This window comes from Rattus norvegicus, chromosome 4 (genome assembly GCF_036323735.1).
Source record: "Rattus norvegicus strain BN/NHsdMcwi chromosome 4, GRCr8, whole genome shotgun sequence".
In the NCBI taxonomy this organism is placed as follows: domain Eukaryota; kingdom Metazoa; phylum Chordata; class Mammalia; order Rodentia; family Muridae; genus Rattus; species Rattus norvegicus.
Window position 1 is genome coordinate 42,783,089 of NC_086022.1, and position 19,398 is coordinate 42,802,486.

General features: G+C 39.2%; 2 protein-coding genes across 2 annotated transcripts in view; one reads left to right on the plus strand and one right to left on the minus strand.

Annotated features, from left to right (window-relative positions):
• The first annotated feature begins 11,872 nt into the window (after window positions 1-11,872).
• On the plus strand, window positions 11,873-12,625 carry LOC100911252 (peptidyl-prolyl cis-trans isomerase A-like). Its single transcript, XM_039108606.2, has one exon. It carries the CDS (start codon window positions 11,918-11,920, stop codon window positions 12,410-12,412), a length of 495 nt encoding a protein of 164 aa, XP_038964534.1. The 5' UTR covers window positions 11,873-11,917; the 3' UTR covers window positions 12,413-12,625.
• Window positions 12,626-13,625: 1,000 nt separating this feature from the next.
• The window catches only part of Tmem168 (transmembrane protein 168), a 28,141-nt gene continuing 22,368 nt past the window's right edge, over window positions 13,626-19,398 (minus strand). The window contains exon 5 of the mRNA NM_001014054.1: window positions 13,626-15,655. Coding sequence (NP_001014076.1) covers window positions 15,108-15,655 — 548 coding nt within the window. The 3' untranslated portion in view covers window positions 13,626-15,107. The remainder of the gene's footprint in view (window positions 15,656-19,398) is intronic.

The following is a 19,398-nucleotide window of genomic DNA, read 5'->3' on the forward strand; positions in this document are numbered from 1 at the left end:
AGAGAGAGAGAGAGAGAGAGAGAGAGAGAGAGAGAGAGACAGAGACAGAGACAGAGACAGAGACAGAGACAGAGAGACAGAGAGAGAGGCAGAGAGAGAGAGAGAGAGAGAGAGAGAGAGAGAGAGAGAGAGAGAAGCAATGCCTTAACTAAACTTCTTTTTCTACCAAGTAAAAACACACAAGGAATGGGTTACATATTGTTGCATCATTGGTTCAACAGGTCCCACAGAGCCCTTCCCCACACAAAACACAGGCCATCTCTAAGGCTATTGGTTACTTAATATTTAACAGTAAGGTCCTATTTCTGAAGATACCACTTGACTTGGGTCAACAAATATGGAGAAGGCAAGTTGGTGATCAACTAAAAGCCTCACCCCTACTGACTAGTATCATGGTGCCAGAGGCTCCATGCTACACATGTACTACACATGGTACCTGCTAGAGGAGAAAGGTAACCATTAACATTAACCAGCTACAAACCCTGAGACCTATAACATGATCTGCCTGCAAGATACACTGGTTCAATAATAGCACAAATCTTCAGGGAATAGTCAACAACTTTTTGATTGGTATTAAGGACCACTCCATGGGATGAAACACAAAGCTGACAGTTAATAAAGCCAAGAACCCAAGACTCACCAGGTCATGAGTCCTAGGAGAAAAACCTACTACTACTATTCTGTTAAATGAACTTAGCAATAAAATGACTCCTAATGACACATTGCTAAACCCATAAATTAACACATAACAAGCCTGATCCAAGCTTTTCTTTTTGCAGTAAACGATAATGAATAGAGACCTACAACTGGACGATATATAGAGAGAGCGAGGTACTTCAGAGTCCTCAGCCCTAAAATGGGATACCTTCATGAAATTTCCCACCCCTCAAACTTCTCTCTGATCTAGTCTAACAGCCTCTGATATTTTAAATGAAAATTATTAATCTGTAAATGAAAGTTGATTTTAAATCTATCACCCTGCTATTTGGTATTTGCTATAGCAGGGGTGTGTGTGTGTGTGTGTGTGTGTGTGTGTGTGTGTGTGTGTGTGTATTCCACATATATCCCTGAGGTAGATAGAGGGTAGGTCTAGGTAGGTAACAGAGTTAGAAAGATTCTAAGAGCCAAAGGTGGAAGATGACTCTAAGGAACTACATGTTCCAAACACAATTGGACTGCTACACATATGAACTCACAAAGTGTGCAACAGTGAAAAGTTCAAACTAACAAAAGCCAAGCACTGAGAAGGGGAGTGGACTCAAAGTCCTCCCCAACAAAGAAGCCATCTACAATTGATAGATGATGGGAAAGGAAAAGTGAGACTCTCCAATGGAGTCTCGCTTTGTACATCAATGGCATTTCAGGGCAGTCCCTGTGTCCAAGACTAGGCCGGCACAAAATGGACTCCATATGTTTTGTGACCTTTTTGATTTGGTTTGATATTTTCTGTCTTATTGGTTTTTGTCTTTTTGTTTTTGTTTGTTTTTTAACTTTAGCAATAAGGAGGAAGTACATGAATTTGTGTAGGTAGAAAGGTTGAGAGGATCTGGGAGGAACTGAAGGAGAAAAGAACATATATAATCGGAATATCAAAACATTTAAAATTTTTTAAGAGTAAAAATGCTCTCTGATCTAATTTAACAATCCCTTATGTTATAAATCAAAAGCATCAATCCATAAATTAATAAAGTTGATTTAAATCTATCATCTTGCTATTTGTTATTTGCTGTGCCTATTAAAACTACTTATTCATTCTTGATTTCTGCTAAATCAACCCAATAATTTTGAAGTTTCCTATTTCTCCTATTGATTTTTAATGCCTTTGTTTTAATATGAATATTGTTTTCAATAATGTTCATATTTATTTATAGCAATATGATCAAAGAGTTTTTGGCTTTCTGATACATTTCTATCATTTTTTGTCCCAATTCTCCCACCTCTGACTTTTGTAGTTGTTGCAAACTGGTCTCCATATCATTTTGACTCCTTCATATCATTCCTTGAGGAAGATTTTGCCTTCTGGAATTAAAATATCCCAAATTCATTTTGTACTTCTGACATTCACCAAAAGTATGCAGAAATAATTATATCTCCAAAGAGCCCTGTCACTAAAAGATAATATTAAAGAGCCAGGATCTGAGATCCAATTATAGTCCTTACAAATGTATTGTGATCTTCTCTATTCCAGGTTCAGCATTAAATATTCAAACAGCTGTAGGTTGAAAAATTTGCTAAAAAACCAAACAGTACCACCAACAACAAATAGGAGTCTGCCCAAACATGGCATTATTCCCTAGACAATGTAACACAATAACTTTTATCACAGGTAATACAAAATGACTTAAAAGGATAAACAAGTATTCATAAAGCAGAGACAAATACTACATTTATATCAGAAGCTTGAGACAGATTGGAGTATCCAAAGGTCTAGACCAGGGGACAAATACATTTGCATTTCTCTCAGCACTCCAGGGATCTTATAGCTCTATCCCTATATTCTCTTATCATTTTCAATAGAATTTACTCTTATTATCTTCATTGTAATCTGAGCTAGACTCCCTGTCATGTAGATCTCCCATCATTCCACTCTGCTGTTTGGTATTCATATCCTCCTCACCCTATGCCAAATCACTCCTCTTTGTGGAATACTGTTTCATCCCTTAAAACCCCATACTAGATACATTCACTCTGTTTACTCTTAAACTATTTAAAAATATATAAATACAAGTATAACTATAAAATTTTGAACTAATTATTAGTTTTACATTTTCATTTGGTTCTGACATTTTATATATCTTTTCTTTCCTATAAATTTCTGAAATAATTTTTAATTCATTTTTACCTCCTGATTACAAGTTTATTATCTCCTTAATCCTTTTCCCTCAAAATTTAATTTACATATACTTTAATGAACTTTCACAAATTAAAAGTACAATTAAAAAGATATGAGACAGTTGACACTGAAAATTAAAATAAAAAATCTAAAATGCTAATGACCAGAAGAGAAATACACATATGCCACATGACAAATGGTATAGTTCTAATAAAGAGCTCTTAATATTTGGAAAATAGTTCAGAGCAAAAATAATAATAATAAGTGGTCAAGGACTGGTGTTTAGCTCAGTAATGGAGCATTGGCTGGCATGTATTCTTATTAGATTGAGGGGACTGTGATCTTTTTTTTTTATCTTTATTAACTTGAGTATTTCTTATTTACATTTCGATTGTTATTCCCCTTCCCAGTTTCTGGGCCAACATCCCCCTTAACCTCTCCCCCTCCCCTTCTATGTGGGCTTACCTTGTAAAATACCAGATGGGGAAAGATGTTCAAAGTACTACTACCATTAACCCTATACTCTTGATAATGGATCTGATATCATTCCTTATTAGGTGCATTCTTCATGACTGTCGAAGAACATTGCAAAGTAGCATCTAGTATGTACATGCATGTACACATGTGCGAAGGGCCAGCCTCAGCTTACAGAGGAGTTCCTGTGAGAAGGGTGTTTGAGAGTGTCCAAAAAATGCTTCAATGTAGATCATGGGGTACAAGCTGATGTCCTGTGGTCTGCTCAATACAGCTTTCTCTGGAGAGCTCCAGGAAGCTCATCCAGATACCTCAGCTCTCACAGAACAAGGCCCAATCTTTTATTTACCTAACAATCAGTCATTTACTTCAGGTTCCCTTTTGATTATCCCACAAAGTGATTTCAGCCCTGGGAGTCTTAGAAAAAGACAGCAAGTACTTTTTTATAAATATAACATTGCAAATGAATTCAGAGATCTGCCAGCCTTTGTAAACATAACCAATGAATTTAGCTGGGTGGATCCCTTATTGAGATTACTGTTTGGACCATGCCTGTGTCTAAAGTTCCTCTGTTCCAGGCTGATCTTGAACTCAGGAATTTGCCTGCCTTTATATCTGGCTGTTTTTGTATCTTTCTGACAAGCTGGTTTATAGTGCAACTGTTACTGTTCTTTTAGGTCTGTGAAGCCCTTCATATAATTCATATTGCATCCTTATATTTTGCATAGTTGAGAAATTATATATTCTTGAACTCATGTTTTCAGAATTCTTCCCCACAGCCTTAAGGGCTATCCTGAATATTCTGGCATCTATCATTTTAGCTAAGGACATAGATACACCCTCAACTCCTAGACTTGCTATCTTTGATTATCATGGAGTCATTAACCTTGGCAGGGAGAATATTTCCTGAAGGGACATGAAGATATATCATATTAATACACAAACACACACACACACACATACACACACACAATACAAACAAGACTCCCAGTTCAACACTCAATGGAGGCCCACACTTTGCTGGCTTTGTCCCAGAGATGAGAACTATGTCACACCATCCCTTCTATGACCATGTAGGACTCAGCACATGTGTCTGTACAGAACCACATATTTTTCAGTTGAGGTGCTTAGAATGAGGAATTTACCCTTTAGAATACCCTGAAAGTTGAAATAAACCAGAGGTAGGCTGCAGATTTAATTAGATTGAGTTCTATTTCAGTTAGCCAAGTCCCTAACCTTCCATGCTTTAGCTGCTGAGAGACTGAGCAGTTTATTCTTTTCACTGTTGGAACTGGAAGAGTGAGTACCCAATTTTAGGTAATTTAGCTTCCTCCAGCAATGCAAACACTAGAATCCAAGCAACAGGAGAGTGTACAGAGCTGCATGGAATCTCTGCATACTAGGCTCTCCTCCACTGTGATTATCTTGCCAGTGTTCCAGAGAAAACCAAATACAGCTGGTGGTTCAAGCAGACATTTAGAAACCCATTTAACCATTTCAATTCTCAGAAATACTGGCAGTTACATTCTTCACACACACACACACACACACACACACACACACACACACACACACAGAGAGAGAGAGAGAGAGTGAGAGAGAGAGAGAGACAGAGAGACAGAGAGACAGAGAGACAGAGAGAGAGAAAGACAGAGAGAGACAGAGAGACAGAGAGAGAGAGAGAGAGAGACAGAGAGAGAGAGACAGAGAGAAATTATTTACACCTATGTTTGTTCGTTGCTATATGCCCCTGCTTACTGACAGAAATTCAACTCTCTGTCATTTACTTCACCCAAACTTGCTTGTACAAACTTCTCTGTAGTCAGTCCACTAAAGAGCGCACAGTAACGTCATCTGGAATTTCCCTTGCATTGATACTGGATTAAAGCCCTTCAGCAGCTCACATTCTGACTAGGAGTACAGGTCTATTTCACCATATTTTGTGAAAATTGACAATGTCATCAACTTATATTTCAATATAGTACACCCAATGACTCTTTTTCCCCTCCAGTTCACATCAAATTAACAAGGAAATAAAAACTGACTATACCATCAAGATGTAGGGAATGGGATGATCTATCATTAGACCTGAGGTTTATACATATCTAGACAATAAAAACAGAGGAGCATGAAGGGATATTTGAGAGAGAAGCAAACTGTAGTAGCTGAACAGCCGCCAAGAAATTTGAGAAAAATCAGTGACATTCAGCATAACTCTAGAAAGGCTCTAACACAGGGGTTCTCAACCTTTCTAATGCCGTGCTATAACCTTTAACACAGTTCCCCATGTTGTGGTGGCCCCCAACCATAAAACTATTGTGTGGCTACTTTATAGCTATAATTTTGCTATGCTTATGAATAGTCTGATGGTCTAAAGAGATCAATGAAGGGGTCTTCACCACCCCAAAGGGGTTGAGAACCACTGCCTAGTATCAGTGACTATTGATAAATTGAGGGAGGAATTAAGAAACGGGGTAAATAATTCAAGAGCAAGCTTAGGAAAGGGGATTCATAATTCTGTAGTTAATAAAGGTGTTTGTTTATATTAACCAATCACCTATCTCCTCTGTTCTCATAGCATTTTAAGCAAAATAACTACAGTAGTTCTAAGAAAGGTATTCATATTCACCTAACGGTTAAATCTTTTTTTTTCTTACCATGGGAGGGATCACCAAAACATACGAACTGAATTCCCATAATTTTACTTAAATTTAAAGCTCAGAGGCTATCACTTCTTATCATGGACCAGGAAACTGAAGCCATCGTTTTATATTCTTCTTTCTTAAATACCAACAGGCAGCCGTTGGTGTTCAGATGTTTGAAGAAGCTGGAACTGCAAATGGGAAAGGAATGACACCAATTCCAGGAGAAACACTGGAGAAATCCAATGAGACTTGCTTTTGTTGTTGTTGTTGTTGTTTTGAAATCTCAATTACTATTTAGAAAAGTCGAAGACACTAAATTCATACTGTAAAAAAGAAGTTGAAAGAGATCGTGGAAGTTAAAAATGGAGTTGGTAAGGAGAAAGTACCATGAGAAGTACTAGAAGATACTAGAAGATAAAGCCAAGGAAATCCTTCAAACTAAAGAACAACATCCAAAAGAACAGCTACCCTAAGCTCCACAGACCACTCCAGCAGCAGGGCATTAACCAAGTGAGTAGCCTGAAAATAAGTGAGAGAAAACATTACAATCGTCAGCTCTAAGAAGATACAGGTCTTCAAATGAAAAGGGCTTACTATGGGTTTCTCATAAAAACTGCTGAACTAGGTTAGATGAGGTGGATCCAAGCCTTAATCCCAGCACTCAGGAACTATAGGCCAGTGAATCTTTGGATCTCTAGGAATGTGACACCAGCACAGTGTCCTAGGGAGTTGCAGAAGTTAGGTTGAAGGAACCCTAGGGGATTTCGCCAGCCTCACACCCACCTGCCTCTGGTCAAGGCTAGACCCGATTCCAGCTTCCCACCTAGGCCAAGTTCCATTCGCAACCTGCGGTTCTTGGGAGGAGGAGGAACATTCTTGAAAAACCGCAGAATGTACTGACTGACAGTCACCTGACCCTCTGGTCCCAGAGAGTTCAAATGCATGTCATAATCTGCCCATGTTTGCTAGCCAATATATTCAAAGGTCAATATGCTTAGTCAATAAGTTTAAACTGTAACCTTGCTGGTGCAACCTGTACCCCTAAAGGGTATAAAAACTGCTTGTTACAGCCATTCACCACAAGGGGCTGGTTGAAGGTTGACCCCAACTCACTGAAAATATACCTCTTGTATTTGTATCTAACTCTATTCTCATGTCTCACTTGGGGAGGTCTCCCTGTTCTTAAGACTCATTTCCAGTCTCGCAAGGTAGGGCTATACAGTGAGACCCTGTATAAATAAATAAATAAATAAATAAATAAATAAATACCCACAAAAAGAATGACTAAATTACCTTTATCCTATAATGGTTGTTTCAGCAAGGGCTCAGAGACAATGAAACCAGTCCATAATGGACTGAAACCTTTTCATTCCGCCATTTAAATTTTGTGATATTTTGTTGCAATGATGGCAAAGTGACTAAACAAAAATTGGGCTTTACAAATACATAGGTTCCTGGCTGATCACAGAACAGTTGCTTTACATCTGAGAAATCTGAAGCAAACAGGACTGAGAAGGTGCTGGAGAAGGTGCTGAAAAGTAGCTTTAGATCTGTATGCAGGCCCAGACTTGTCAGGGCAAGGTTGTGACGGGTTTTCCCTTGACTAAAGAAGGCCCTAAATACAGGATCAGCCCACATACACATGGAAGCTGAACAACCTCTCCTCAGTGATAATTTGGTCAAGAAAGAAATTAAAGACTTTTTAGAATTCAATGAAAATGAAGGCATAGAATGCCCAAACATGGGACACAATGAAAGCAGTGCTCAGAGGAAAACTCATAGCTCTGACTATCTCCAAAGAGAAACTGAAGAGAGTATACACTAGCAGACTGACAGCACACCTGAAAGCTCTAGAACAAAAAAAAAAAAAGTAAATAAACCAAGAGGAGTACACAGCAGGAAATAATCAAACTCAGAGCTGAAATCAATCAAGTAGAAAAAGAAAAGAAAAGAAACAAACAAACAAAAACTATACAGAGAATCAACAAAACCAGGAGCTGGTTATTTGAGAAAATCAACAAGATAGATAAACCCTTAGCCAGACTAATCAGAGGGCATAGAAAGAGTATCCAAGTTAACAAAATCACAAATGAAAAAGGGAGACATAATAACAGAGTCTGAGGAAATTCAAAAAATCATCAGATCCTACACCAAAAGCCTATACTCAACAAAACTGAAAAATCTAAATGAACAATTTTCTAGACAGATATCAAGTACCAATGTTAAATCACTGTCAGATAAATCATCTAAAATGTCCCATAGCCCCTAAAGAAATAGAAGCAGTCCTTAAAAGTCTCCCAACCAAAAAAAGCCCAGGCCCAGATGGGTTTATTGAAGAATTCTATCAGACCTTCAAAGAAGACCTAATGTCAATACTCTTCAAATTATTCCACAAAATAGAAACAGAAGGAACACTACCCAATTCGTTCTATGAACTAACAATTATACTAATACATAAACCACAGAAAGACTCAACAAAGAAAGAAAACTTCAGACAAATTTCCCTAATAAATATTGATGCAAAAATACTCAATAGATTCTCATGGACCAAATCTAAGAACACTTCAAACAGATCAACCACTATGACCAAGTAGGTTTCATTCCAGGGATGCAGGAATGGTTCAACATATAGAAATCCATCAAAATAATCCACTATATAAACAAACTCAAAGAAAAAAAAAACACATGATCATCTCATTAGATGATGTGAAAGGATTAAACAAAATTCAACACCCCTTCATGGTAAAAATCTTGGAAAAATCAGAAACTCAAGGCCCATACCTAAACATAGTAAAAGCAATATAGAGCAAACCAGTAGTAAAAATAAACTAAATGGAGAGAAACTTGCAGTAATCCCACCAAAATCAGGGACTAGACAAGGCTACCCACTCTCTCCCTACTTATTCAATATAGCACTCAAAGTCTTCGAGCAATCAAACAACAAAAGGAGGTAAAGGGGATACAAATTGGAAAGGAAGAAGTCAAAATATCACTATTTGCAGATGATATGACAGTATATTAAGTGACCCCAAAATTCCACCAGAGAACTAACTGCTAAGCCTGATAAACAATTTCAGCAAAGTGGCCGGGTATAAAATTTACTCAAACAAATCAGTAGCCTTCCTCTATTCAAAGGATAAACAGGTTGAGAAATAAATTAGGGAAATGACACCCTTCACAATAGTACCAAATAATATAAAATATCTTGGTGTGACTCTAACCAAGCAAGTGAAAGATCTGTATGACAAGAACTTCAAGTTTCTGAAAAAAGAAATTGAAGAAGATCTCAGAAGAGGGAAAGATTTCCCATGCTCATGGATTGGCAGGATTAATATAGTAAATATGGCCATTTTGCCAAAAGCAACCTACAGATTCAATGCAATCCCCATCAAAACTCCTACTCAATTCTTTATAGAGATAGAAATAGCAATTTGAAAATTCATTTGGAATAACATAAAACCCAGGATAGCAAAAACTATACTCAACAATAAAAGAACTTCTGGGGGAATCAGCATCCCTGACTTCAAGCAGTATTACAGAGCAATAGTCATAAAAACTGTATGGTATTGGTATTGGTACAGGGACAGGCAGATAGATCAGTGGAACAAAACTGAAGACCCAGAAATGAACCTATACACCTATAGTCACTTTATCTTTGACAAAGGAGCTAAAACCATCCAGTGGAAAAAAAATAGCATTTTCAACAAATGGTGCTGGTTCAACTGGAGTTCAGCATGTAGAAGAATGTGGATCCATCCATGCTTATCACCATGCACAAAGCTCAAGTCCAAGTGGATCAAGGACCACCACATCAAACCAGATACACTCAAACTAATAGAAGAGAAAGTGGGAAAGAGCTTTGAACGCATGGGCAAAGGGGGAAATTTCCTGAAGAGAACACCAATGGCTTATGCTTTAAGATCAAGAATGGACAAATGGGACTTCATAAAATTCCAAAGCTTCTGTAATGCAAAGGACACTGTCAAAAGGACAAAACAGCAACCAACAGATTGGGAAAAGATCTTTACCAATCCTACATCCAATAAAGGGCTAATATCTAATATATAGAAAGGAATATATATTATTATATTATTAAATTATATACTATATATATATATATATATCAAGAAGTTAGACTCCAGAAAAACAAATAACCCTACTAAAAAATGGGGAACAGAGCTAAACAAAGAATTCTCAACTGAGGAATATCCAATGGCCAAGAAGCATCTAAAGAAATGTTCAACATCCTTAGTTATCAGGGAAATGCAAATCAAAAACAACACCGAGATTCCACCTCACACCAGTCAGAATGGCTAAGATCAAAAACTCAGGTTACAGCAGATGCTGGAGAGGATGTGGAGAAAGAAGAACACTCCTCCATTGTTGGTGGGATTACAAACTGGTACAACCATTCTGGAAATCAGTCTGGAGGATCCTCAGAAAATTGGACATTGAACTACCTGAGGACCCAGCTATACCTCTCTTGGGGATATACCCAAAAGATGCCCCAACATATAAAAAAGACACGTGCTCCACTATGTTCATCGCAGCCTTATTTATAATAGCCAGAAGCTGGAAAGAACCCAGATGCCCTTCAACAGAGGAATGAATACAGAAAATGTGGTACATCTACACAAGGGAGTACTACTCAGCTATCAAAAACAATGACTTTATGAAATTCATAGGCAAATGGATGGAACTAAAAAATATCATCCTGAGTGAGCTAACCCAGTCACAAAAGAACATGATATGCACTCACTAATAAGTGGATATTGGGGGGTTGGGGATTTAGCTCAGTGGTAGAGGGCTTGCCTAGCAAGCGCAAGGCCCTGGGTTCGTTCCCCAACTCCGAAAAAAGGAAAAAAAAAGTGGATATTAGCCCAAAAGCTCAGAATACCCAAGATACAATTCACAGATGCCATGAAGATCAAAAAGATGGATGACCAAAGTATGGATGCTTCAGTCCTTCTTAGAAGAGGAAACAAAATTCTCAAGAGAGGAAATATAGATACAAAGAATGGAGCAGAGACTGAAGGAAAGGTAATTCAGAGACTGCCCCACCTGGGGCTCCATGCAATATACAGCCACCAAACCCAGACACTATTGTGGATGCCAAGCAGTGCTTGCTGACAGGAGCCTGATATAGCTGTCTCCTGAGAGGTTCTGCCAGAGTCTGACAAATACAGAGGTGGATGCTCACAGCCAACCATTGAACTGAGAGTGGGGTCCCCAATGAAGGAGTTAGAAAAAGGCCTCAAGAAGCTGAAGGGGTTTTCAACCTCATAAGAACAACAATACCAATCAACTAGACCTCCAGAGCTCCCAGGGACTAGACCACCAACCAAAAAGTATACATGGAGGTATTCATGGCTCCAGCTACATATGTAGCAGAAGATGGTCTTGTCAGACATCAGTGGGAGGAGAGGCCCTTGGTCCTATGAAGGCTTGATGCCCCAGTGTAGGGAATGCCAGGGCATGGAGGTGGGAGCTTGTGGGAGGGTGGTTGAGCACCCTCATATTAGCAGGCAGAGGAGTGATGGGATAGGGGGTTTCTGGAGAAGAAACTGGAAAAGGGGATAACATTTCAAATGTAAATAAATAAAATATCCAATTAAAGGAAATAAAATGTGTAAAATATATAAGAAAAAAAAAAGGGAAGGATTTCCCAAGCAATAAAGCTTGAATCTCACTTAGAAGAGAGAATAATATGGTAGTAAGGCAGAAGGCATGAGGAAACTGGGAGAAAAGGCCATGGGGAGGGTAATGGGGTTTTAAGATCAAGTGTGGGGAAGGACAGTAGAGATGGCTTAGATGAAAAAGGAATGGAAAATGCATTCTGCAACTGTTGGAGTTGAGATGTGTGTATATGGTGGGGCATCCCCAGGACAAGACAGAGACCTGGGATAAGAATCAATGGGGGCGGCTTTGCAGACGACGCTGTCTCTTTTCGCCGCTTGCTGCAGACATGGTCAACCCCACCGTGTTCTTCGACATCACGGCTGATGGCGAGCCCTTGGGTCGCGTCTGCTTCGAGCTGTTTGCAGACGAAGTTCCAAAGACAGCAGAAAACTTTCGTGCTCTGAGCACTGGGGAGAAAGGGTTTGGCTATAAGGGCTCCTCCTTTCACAGAATTATTCCAGGATTCATGTGTCAGGGTGGTGACTTCACATGCCATAATGGCACTGGTGGCAAGTCCATCTACGGAGAGAAATTTGAGGATGAGAACTTCATCCTGAAGCATACAGGTCCTGGCATCTTGTCCATGGCAAATGCTGGACCAAACACAAATGGTTCCCAGTTTTTTATCTGCACTGCCAAGACTGAGTGGCTGGATGGCAAGCATGTGGTCTTTGGGAAGGTGAAAGAAGGCATGAGCATTGTGGAAGCCATGGAGCGTTTTGGGTCCAGGAATGGCAAGACCAGCAAGAAGATCACCATCTCCGACTGTGGACAACTCTAATTTCTTTGACTTGCGGGCATTTTACCCATCAAACCATTCCTTCTGTAGCTCAGGAGAGCACCCCCACCCCATCTGCTCGCAATACCCTGTAATCTCTGCTCTCACTGAAGTTCTTTGGGTTCCATATTTTCCTCATTCCCCTTCAAGTCTAGCAGGATTGCAAAGTTAAGTTTATGATTATGAATAAAAACTAAATGAGAAAAAAAAAAAGAATCAATGGGGGCGACCTTGGCTATGATTCACAACCCTGGGGATTTGGAATGTGAAAAAGCCACCTCCTGTGGTCCCATAGTGATCCCGATGGAGCAACAGGAACACCAACCCATCCACAAAACTTTCACCCCAAAATTTATCCTATCTACAAGAAATGCAGGCATGGGGATGGAGCAGAGACCGAGGGAAAGGCCAACCAATATCCAGCCCAATTGAGACCCATCCCATGAGCAAGTGCCAATCCCTAACATTATTAATGATGCTCTGTTATGCTTGCAGACAGGAGCATGTTGTCCACTGGGAGGCTCCATCCAGCAACTGACTCAGACAGATACAGATACCCACAGCCAAAGAGTGGATGGAGCTTGGAGACTCTTATGGAAGAATGGGAGGAAGGATTGTGGACCCCGAAGGGGATAGGAACTTCACAGGAAAACAGTCAACTAACCTTGGGGCTCTTAGAGTCTGAATCTCCAACCAAAGAACATATACAGGCTGGACCTAGGCCTCCCTGGACATATGTAGCAGATATGCAGCTTGGTCTTCATGTGGGTCCCGAACAACTGGACTGGGGTCTATCTATCTCAAAAGCTGCTTCATACTGAAAGGAAGAAAGGAATTCAAAGACTAGAGTTTGAGAGAGCAATGTCTTTCCACTTAGGTAAGGAAGAATAGCTACTGATATACATGGACATGCACAACAAATTAACATCTCAACCCTATTTTCCGTATTTAGTTGTGGATCCAAGAAACCTAGAAATTACACAAAACTGATTTGAAACAGCACCCGTCTGAAATTCTAGATGCATACAAATGAATGATTTATTCAGTGAAATTTACTATTTGTATTTCAAGCTGTTAAACAAGATCCATTTTTTAAAAAAATATTGTGTAGAGGATGCCACTCACTTCCAATATTGTATCAATTCTTCAGTATTCTGAAATAAGGAAATATTTTCAAATCAACCTGCCACCAAATATAAACTCTCCAACAAAGGCATTTTGTATAACTTCCACTTTTAATACAGTAAAATATTCAGGAACTCTTCATTTCACATTCAATGAAAAATTGATCTTTAACAAAATATTATTCAAAGTATTAAGAGTACAGTATTCAAAACATAGGAATAGGCTGCTGCAATGCTGCATAGATAGCGGTATACATGTTCCCTGACGGAGTGACTTCTTTCTAAAGAAAACGTCAGTTTTCAAGTCATCGGTAGAAATGGTAGATGCGTTACCTTCTCTCTCTGGGCCTGGAAAAATGGCTTCAATGGTGAGAAGTCACCATGTTAGCAAAGTCTAATCTCCAATTTAATTATACCTCCCTCTTGCCAAGATGAAAATCTAAAAATGTAAGGATTATTGGAAGGGAACAGGAAGAGAATTACCTCTTAAGGAAATATCCTGATCAGTGCCTACTTTACTCCAACAAAACACTGAATTAAAGTTTAAAAATTACAACCTCACCATTATGCTTACCTAAAATTGCCAAAATGAATACTTTTTTACATAATACAATACAGGTATATAACAACAACAACAACAAAATGATCTGTTCCCATCCTTTGACCTTCAGCAGAAAAGAGTTATTACAATAGGATCTGAAAAGTAATTTTCATGGCAGAGCACTACTTCTCAGAATACTTAAGACAGGGTGAATTGGTCAATGAGAAACTGCTACATTTATTTTCTAAGTGTACTTTTTGAAAAGAATGGCAATTTACTTGAAAGGAATCTGTAGCTGGAAATATTACTCATTAAGAAAACTAAATTACCCTGAGAAGGACTCTTCAAATTACCAGTATTTTCAAAGTCCCTCACTAATCATGAAGGAAGGCTTTGTTGCCTCTAAGCTCTTATTGTAACCTACATTAATAATGCTTTCATCTCAAAGGCAGTTGTGGCTTCTCTGCTGTACTGGTAAAGGTCATAGCCAAGACTTTTGGGTGTGATGGAGAAAGGGCATTCTGCAGTCATTATGAGCAGGTCTCTTCCTGCTCCAAGAGTTTATACTTCTGCAAACAGTCTTGGGGTCAAACCTACATGAATCACACACATGGAAGAATCTTCTATGAAGTAAATTGGTAGTTCTCTTAAAACACACTTGTCTGGTCTACATTCTCTAATGTATGCCTAGAAAATAAGGCATTAGAAATTGTCAATTGGCCACTTCAGAGCACAGACAACTTTCTTTTCATTGGAGACAAATGGAAAGTTATCTGAAAGTGCACTGTTACTTTTAACATCTCTTACACATTTACATTCAGCATATTTATGACCCTCTGTATACTTTTAGTATAAAATCATGCATATTCCCAATATCTTACACATCCCATAATTACTTAAGAAAAGACAAAGTGAGAGCAGCTACAAATGTAGCAAAATACTTCCCACAAATAAAAATACAGCATACAAAAAATGGCAAGTTACTGATAAATGGTAACATGAACTCTCATACTATCCTTCCTTGATGTCCAAATTAAGACTTGACAAGTTTAAAGCCTTGTCCTGTGTCCAGCACTGTAGGAAGAAACCAACTCATTTTTAATCTTTTCAAGCACCTAAAACAGGCTTTGCACATCCAAAAGAGGTTCAGGCCACATAACCAGTTTGCCAAATGCACTAATGGATATGTAATACGAGGAAAGTGTAGCATCCAGTGCTTGGCCACATCACTTCCTGTCGGCAAGTGTAGAGTGTAGTCACTCCAACGCTTTGACACACCATACATAGCCTTCACTGTGCGCCCCTTCTCAGTCCAGCAGATGTTGTTTGTGGAGTTGCAGTTGTACTCGACCCAGTCTCTAGTAAAGTCGCCCAGCTGTGGTGGGTCGGCTTCTTCAATATCCACTGTCTTCGCCAGCTCAGCCCCCTGAACTGCAACATACTGGTCATTAATCTTTCTCACTTCTTTCACCCAGGGGGTTGAATTCTCGCTGTCTAATATGATGATAAGCCGGGAACAGAAGGAACCATTCTTTTCTCTCCACCATTCTAAAAGTGTATCAAGGCGAAGTATGTCTCCACCTGTGGACAAGAAAAAAGTTGGTACAGTGATGATTTCTGAAGTCTGTTTCTTTTAATTTTTAGAATACTTAACAACACCACCAAAAAGAGAGAGAGAGAGAGAGAGAGAGAGAGAGAGAGAGAGAGAGAGATACCTTTAACAAAGTGTCTTTTCTGTCCCACCATGCCACAGAGACATGCGTTTCACTATGTTCATAGCCACCTTATCTGTGATAGCCAGAAGCTGGAAATAACCCAGATGTTTCACAATGGAAAAATGGATACAGAAAATGTGGTTCATTACACAATGGAATACTACTCAGCTATTAAGAATGAGGACATAATGAGTTATGCAGGCAAGTGAATGGAACTAGAAAATTATCATACTGAGTGAGGAAACTCAGACCCAAAGGACATGCACAGTATGTTCTCACTAATAAGTGGATACCAGCCAAAAAGTACAGAATAACTAGGATACAAACCAGAATCAAGAAATTAACAAGCAGAAGGGCCCAAGTGAGGGGGAGAGCAGAGAGGGAGGGGAAAAGGAGAACATGATCAGGTATGGGGGGGAAGGAAGACAAGAGAAAAGCCCTGAGGGCCTGCAGAATGAATGGAAATATGCAACGCTCAGGAGTGGGAGGTGGGGGACCCTCTAGAAAGTACCAGAGACCTGAGAAGTGAGGGCTCAAAGGGAGGAACCTTAGATGAAATGCCCTACAGTGGGGAGAGGGAACTTTTAGAATCCACCTCCAGTAAAAAGACAGGCCATCAAATGGAGAGATAAGGTTGTCATCCCACAGTCAAAAACTCTGACCCAGAATTGTTCCTGTCTAAAAGAACTGCAGGGACAAAAATGGAGAAGAGACTGAGAGAAAGGAGGTCCAGTGAAAGGCCCAAATTGGGATCCATCCTAAGAGGAGGTTCCAAGGCCTGACACTATTACGGATGCTATCTATGGTGTACTTACATTCAGGAGACTAGCATGGCTGCCCTTCATGAGGTTGAACAAGAAGCTGACTAAGACAGACTCAGATATTTACACCAAACTGTTGGACTGAAGCCAGGGAACCCTGTGGTTGAATTAGGGAAAGGCTGAAATATGAGGAGGAGGATGAACCCACAGGAAGACCAGCAGGCTCAACTAACCTGGACCCCTGAGATCTCCCAGACACTAAGCTACCAACCAGACAGCATACATGAGCTGATCCAAGGCACCGGACACATATACAGCAGCATATATACTGCCTGCCCTGGCCTCAGTGGGAGAAGAAGTGCCTAATCCTTGAGAGACTTGAGGCAACAGGAGTAGGGAGGCCTGATTGGGGTGGGGGTGGGGAGGTGTGGGGGAAGGGGCAGGGATACAGGGGGAGGAGGAATGGGATGAGGGACTGGGAGGAGGTAGCCAGGAGGGGGGAACAAATGGATGGTAAAAAAATAAGAATAATTTTAAAAAGTATCTTTTTAAGAAGATACTTTTAAAACACGATTTTAACCCTATAACTACATAAAATGAGTATGCTGCTTGATTTGCAATGGGGTAAAACACAGATAAAAATCTTACTAAACTGAAAACATCCAAAGTTGAAATTGTACTCAACACAAACCCCAAAGCCAAAGGACACAATACATTCTAACATTAGCTGTCTACATTGTTACTATGACTGGTGGGGTCTGAGGGAACTGATATCCAGAAGACCTGCACTAGTATCATGCTGCCGGTCTGGTCAAGCAGCAAAACAAAACAAATGTGCTCACTGGCTGCACCCAGCTTTTGTACCACTGTACAATCATTAAGCTGAACTGCTGTAAGTTAGAGACTGTCTGTAGATTAATTTAGTAAAAGAAAAGTGAAATTATACAGAAAAGCAAACATTCTAAATTTGGGTAGAAACGAGAGCTCTTAATTCCAAATGCAAGCTGTCACCTTGCTTTAATGACCTGGGAATTGACAATTACATTTTTACATAGGAAAAAGATCAAGAGAAGGCTTTATGAAATATTAAATATATAGAAAAATTCAATTTTCATAATTATTCCCACAAAGAACAGTGGAGCAGAATACAACCACACCTTTTTCATTTCTTTTTCCTATTGCTTTTCATAGCTACTACGGTTACAGCTCAAGATGTAAAAGTCTCAAAATAATTGGCTCCATACAGAATCATTTGATAATCCAATCCTTCTTTGCCTTCAAAAGCAAGCACCTCCCGGGTGAGGGCAAGGGCCACTCCTCAGAAATCCTTAGCATTTCCTAAGCCTGGAGAAGAACTTATGGGTGTGCTTACATTTAAAGCAGAGCTATACCTGAAAAACCTTCAAGTAACACAGAACCCCCACTCCTACCCCCCCCTATACAACACTCTAAAGTAAATGTGAGTCTATCTGGCTCACTGTGAATTTTTTGGCATTGATTTTCTTTTTAAAAATACAGCATTAAAACATTATATTTATTATTATGAATACATTTCCCCCAGTATTTAGAAAAGACTTCATTAGTTTATTTTTATGAATAAGTTTTTCCCCAGTATTTAAAAAACACTTCATTAGTTTCTATGATCATATCCACATAGATAAAACCTTGCATATTTAATAGAGGACATGACTCATACAAACTGGGAAAAAATGAAATTTAAACTAACTAATGTAGATGTTAATTTCTAGACAATGCCAACTCAACATAGTAAACTGACTCTATACCGACATAGCCTATTAATCCCTATTGTATATTACTGAAAAAAACAAAACAAAACAAAAAACAAGTTTTCTTTACCTTCATAAAGTAGGCACCTACTAAATGAAGGGAACTTCTCCCCAAATTGATAACACAGCTTAATAATCCCAAGATTCAACATAACAACCCTTCCAGGTTCTGAAGTTACCTGAACAAAAATCACAGAGACACTGGAATATTCCATTAAGAATAAGGAATGGGTGTACCAGTTTGCAATCCCACCAACAATGGAGGAGTGTTCCTCTTTCTCCACATCCTCGCCAGCATCTGTTGTCCCCTGAGTTTTTGATCTTAGCCATTCTCACTGGTGTGAGGTGAAATCTCAGGGTTGTTTTGATTTGCATTTCCCTGATGACTAAGGATGTTGAACATTTCTTTAGGTGTTTCTCCGCAGGGAGACAAATAACCCTATTAAAAAATGGGGTTCAGAGCTAAACAAAGAATTCACAGCTGAGGAATGCCGAATGGCTGAGAAACACCTAAAGAAATGTTCAACATCTTTAGTCATAAGGGAAATGCAAGTCAAAACAACCCTGAGATTTCACCTCACACCAGTGAGAATGGCTAAGATCAAAAACTCAGGTGACAAGCAAGTAAAAGATCTGTACAATAAGAACTTCAAGACACTGAGGAAAGAAATTGAAGAAGACCTCAGAAGATGGAAAGATCTCCCATGCTCATGGATTGGCAGGATTAATATAGTAAAAATGGCCATTTTACCAAAAGCAATCTACAGATTCAATGCAATCCCCATCAAAATACCAATCCAATTCTTCAAAGAGTTAGACAGAACAATTTGCAAATTCATCTGGAATAACAAAAAACCCAGGATAGGTAAAGCTATCCTCAACAATAAAAGAACTTCAGGGGGAATCACTATCCCTGAACTCAAGCAGTATTACAGAGCAATAGTGATAAAAACTGCATGGTATTGGTACAGAGACAGACAGATAGACCAATGGAATAGAATTGAAGACCCAGAAATGAACCCACACACCTATGGTCACTTGATTTTTGACAAAGGAGCCAA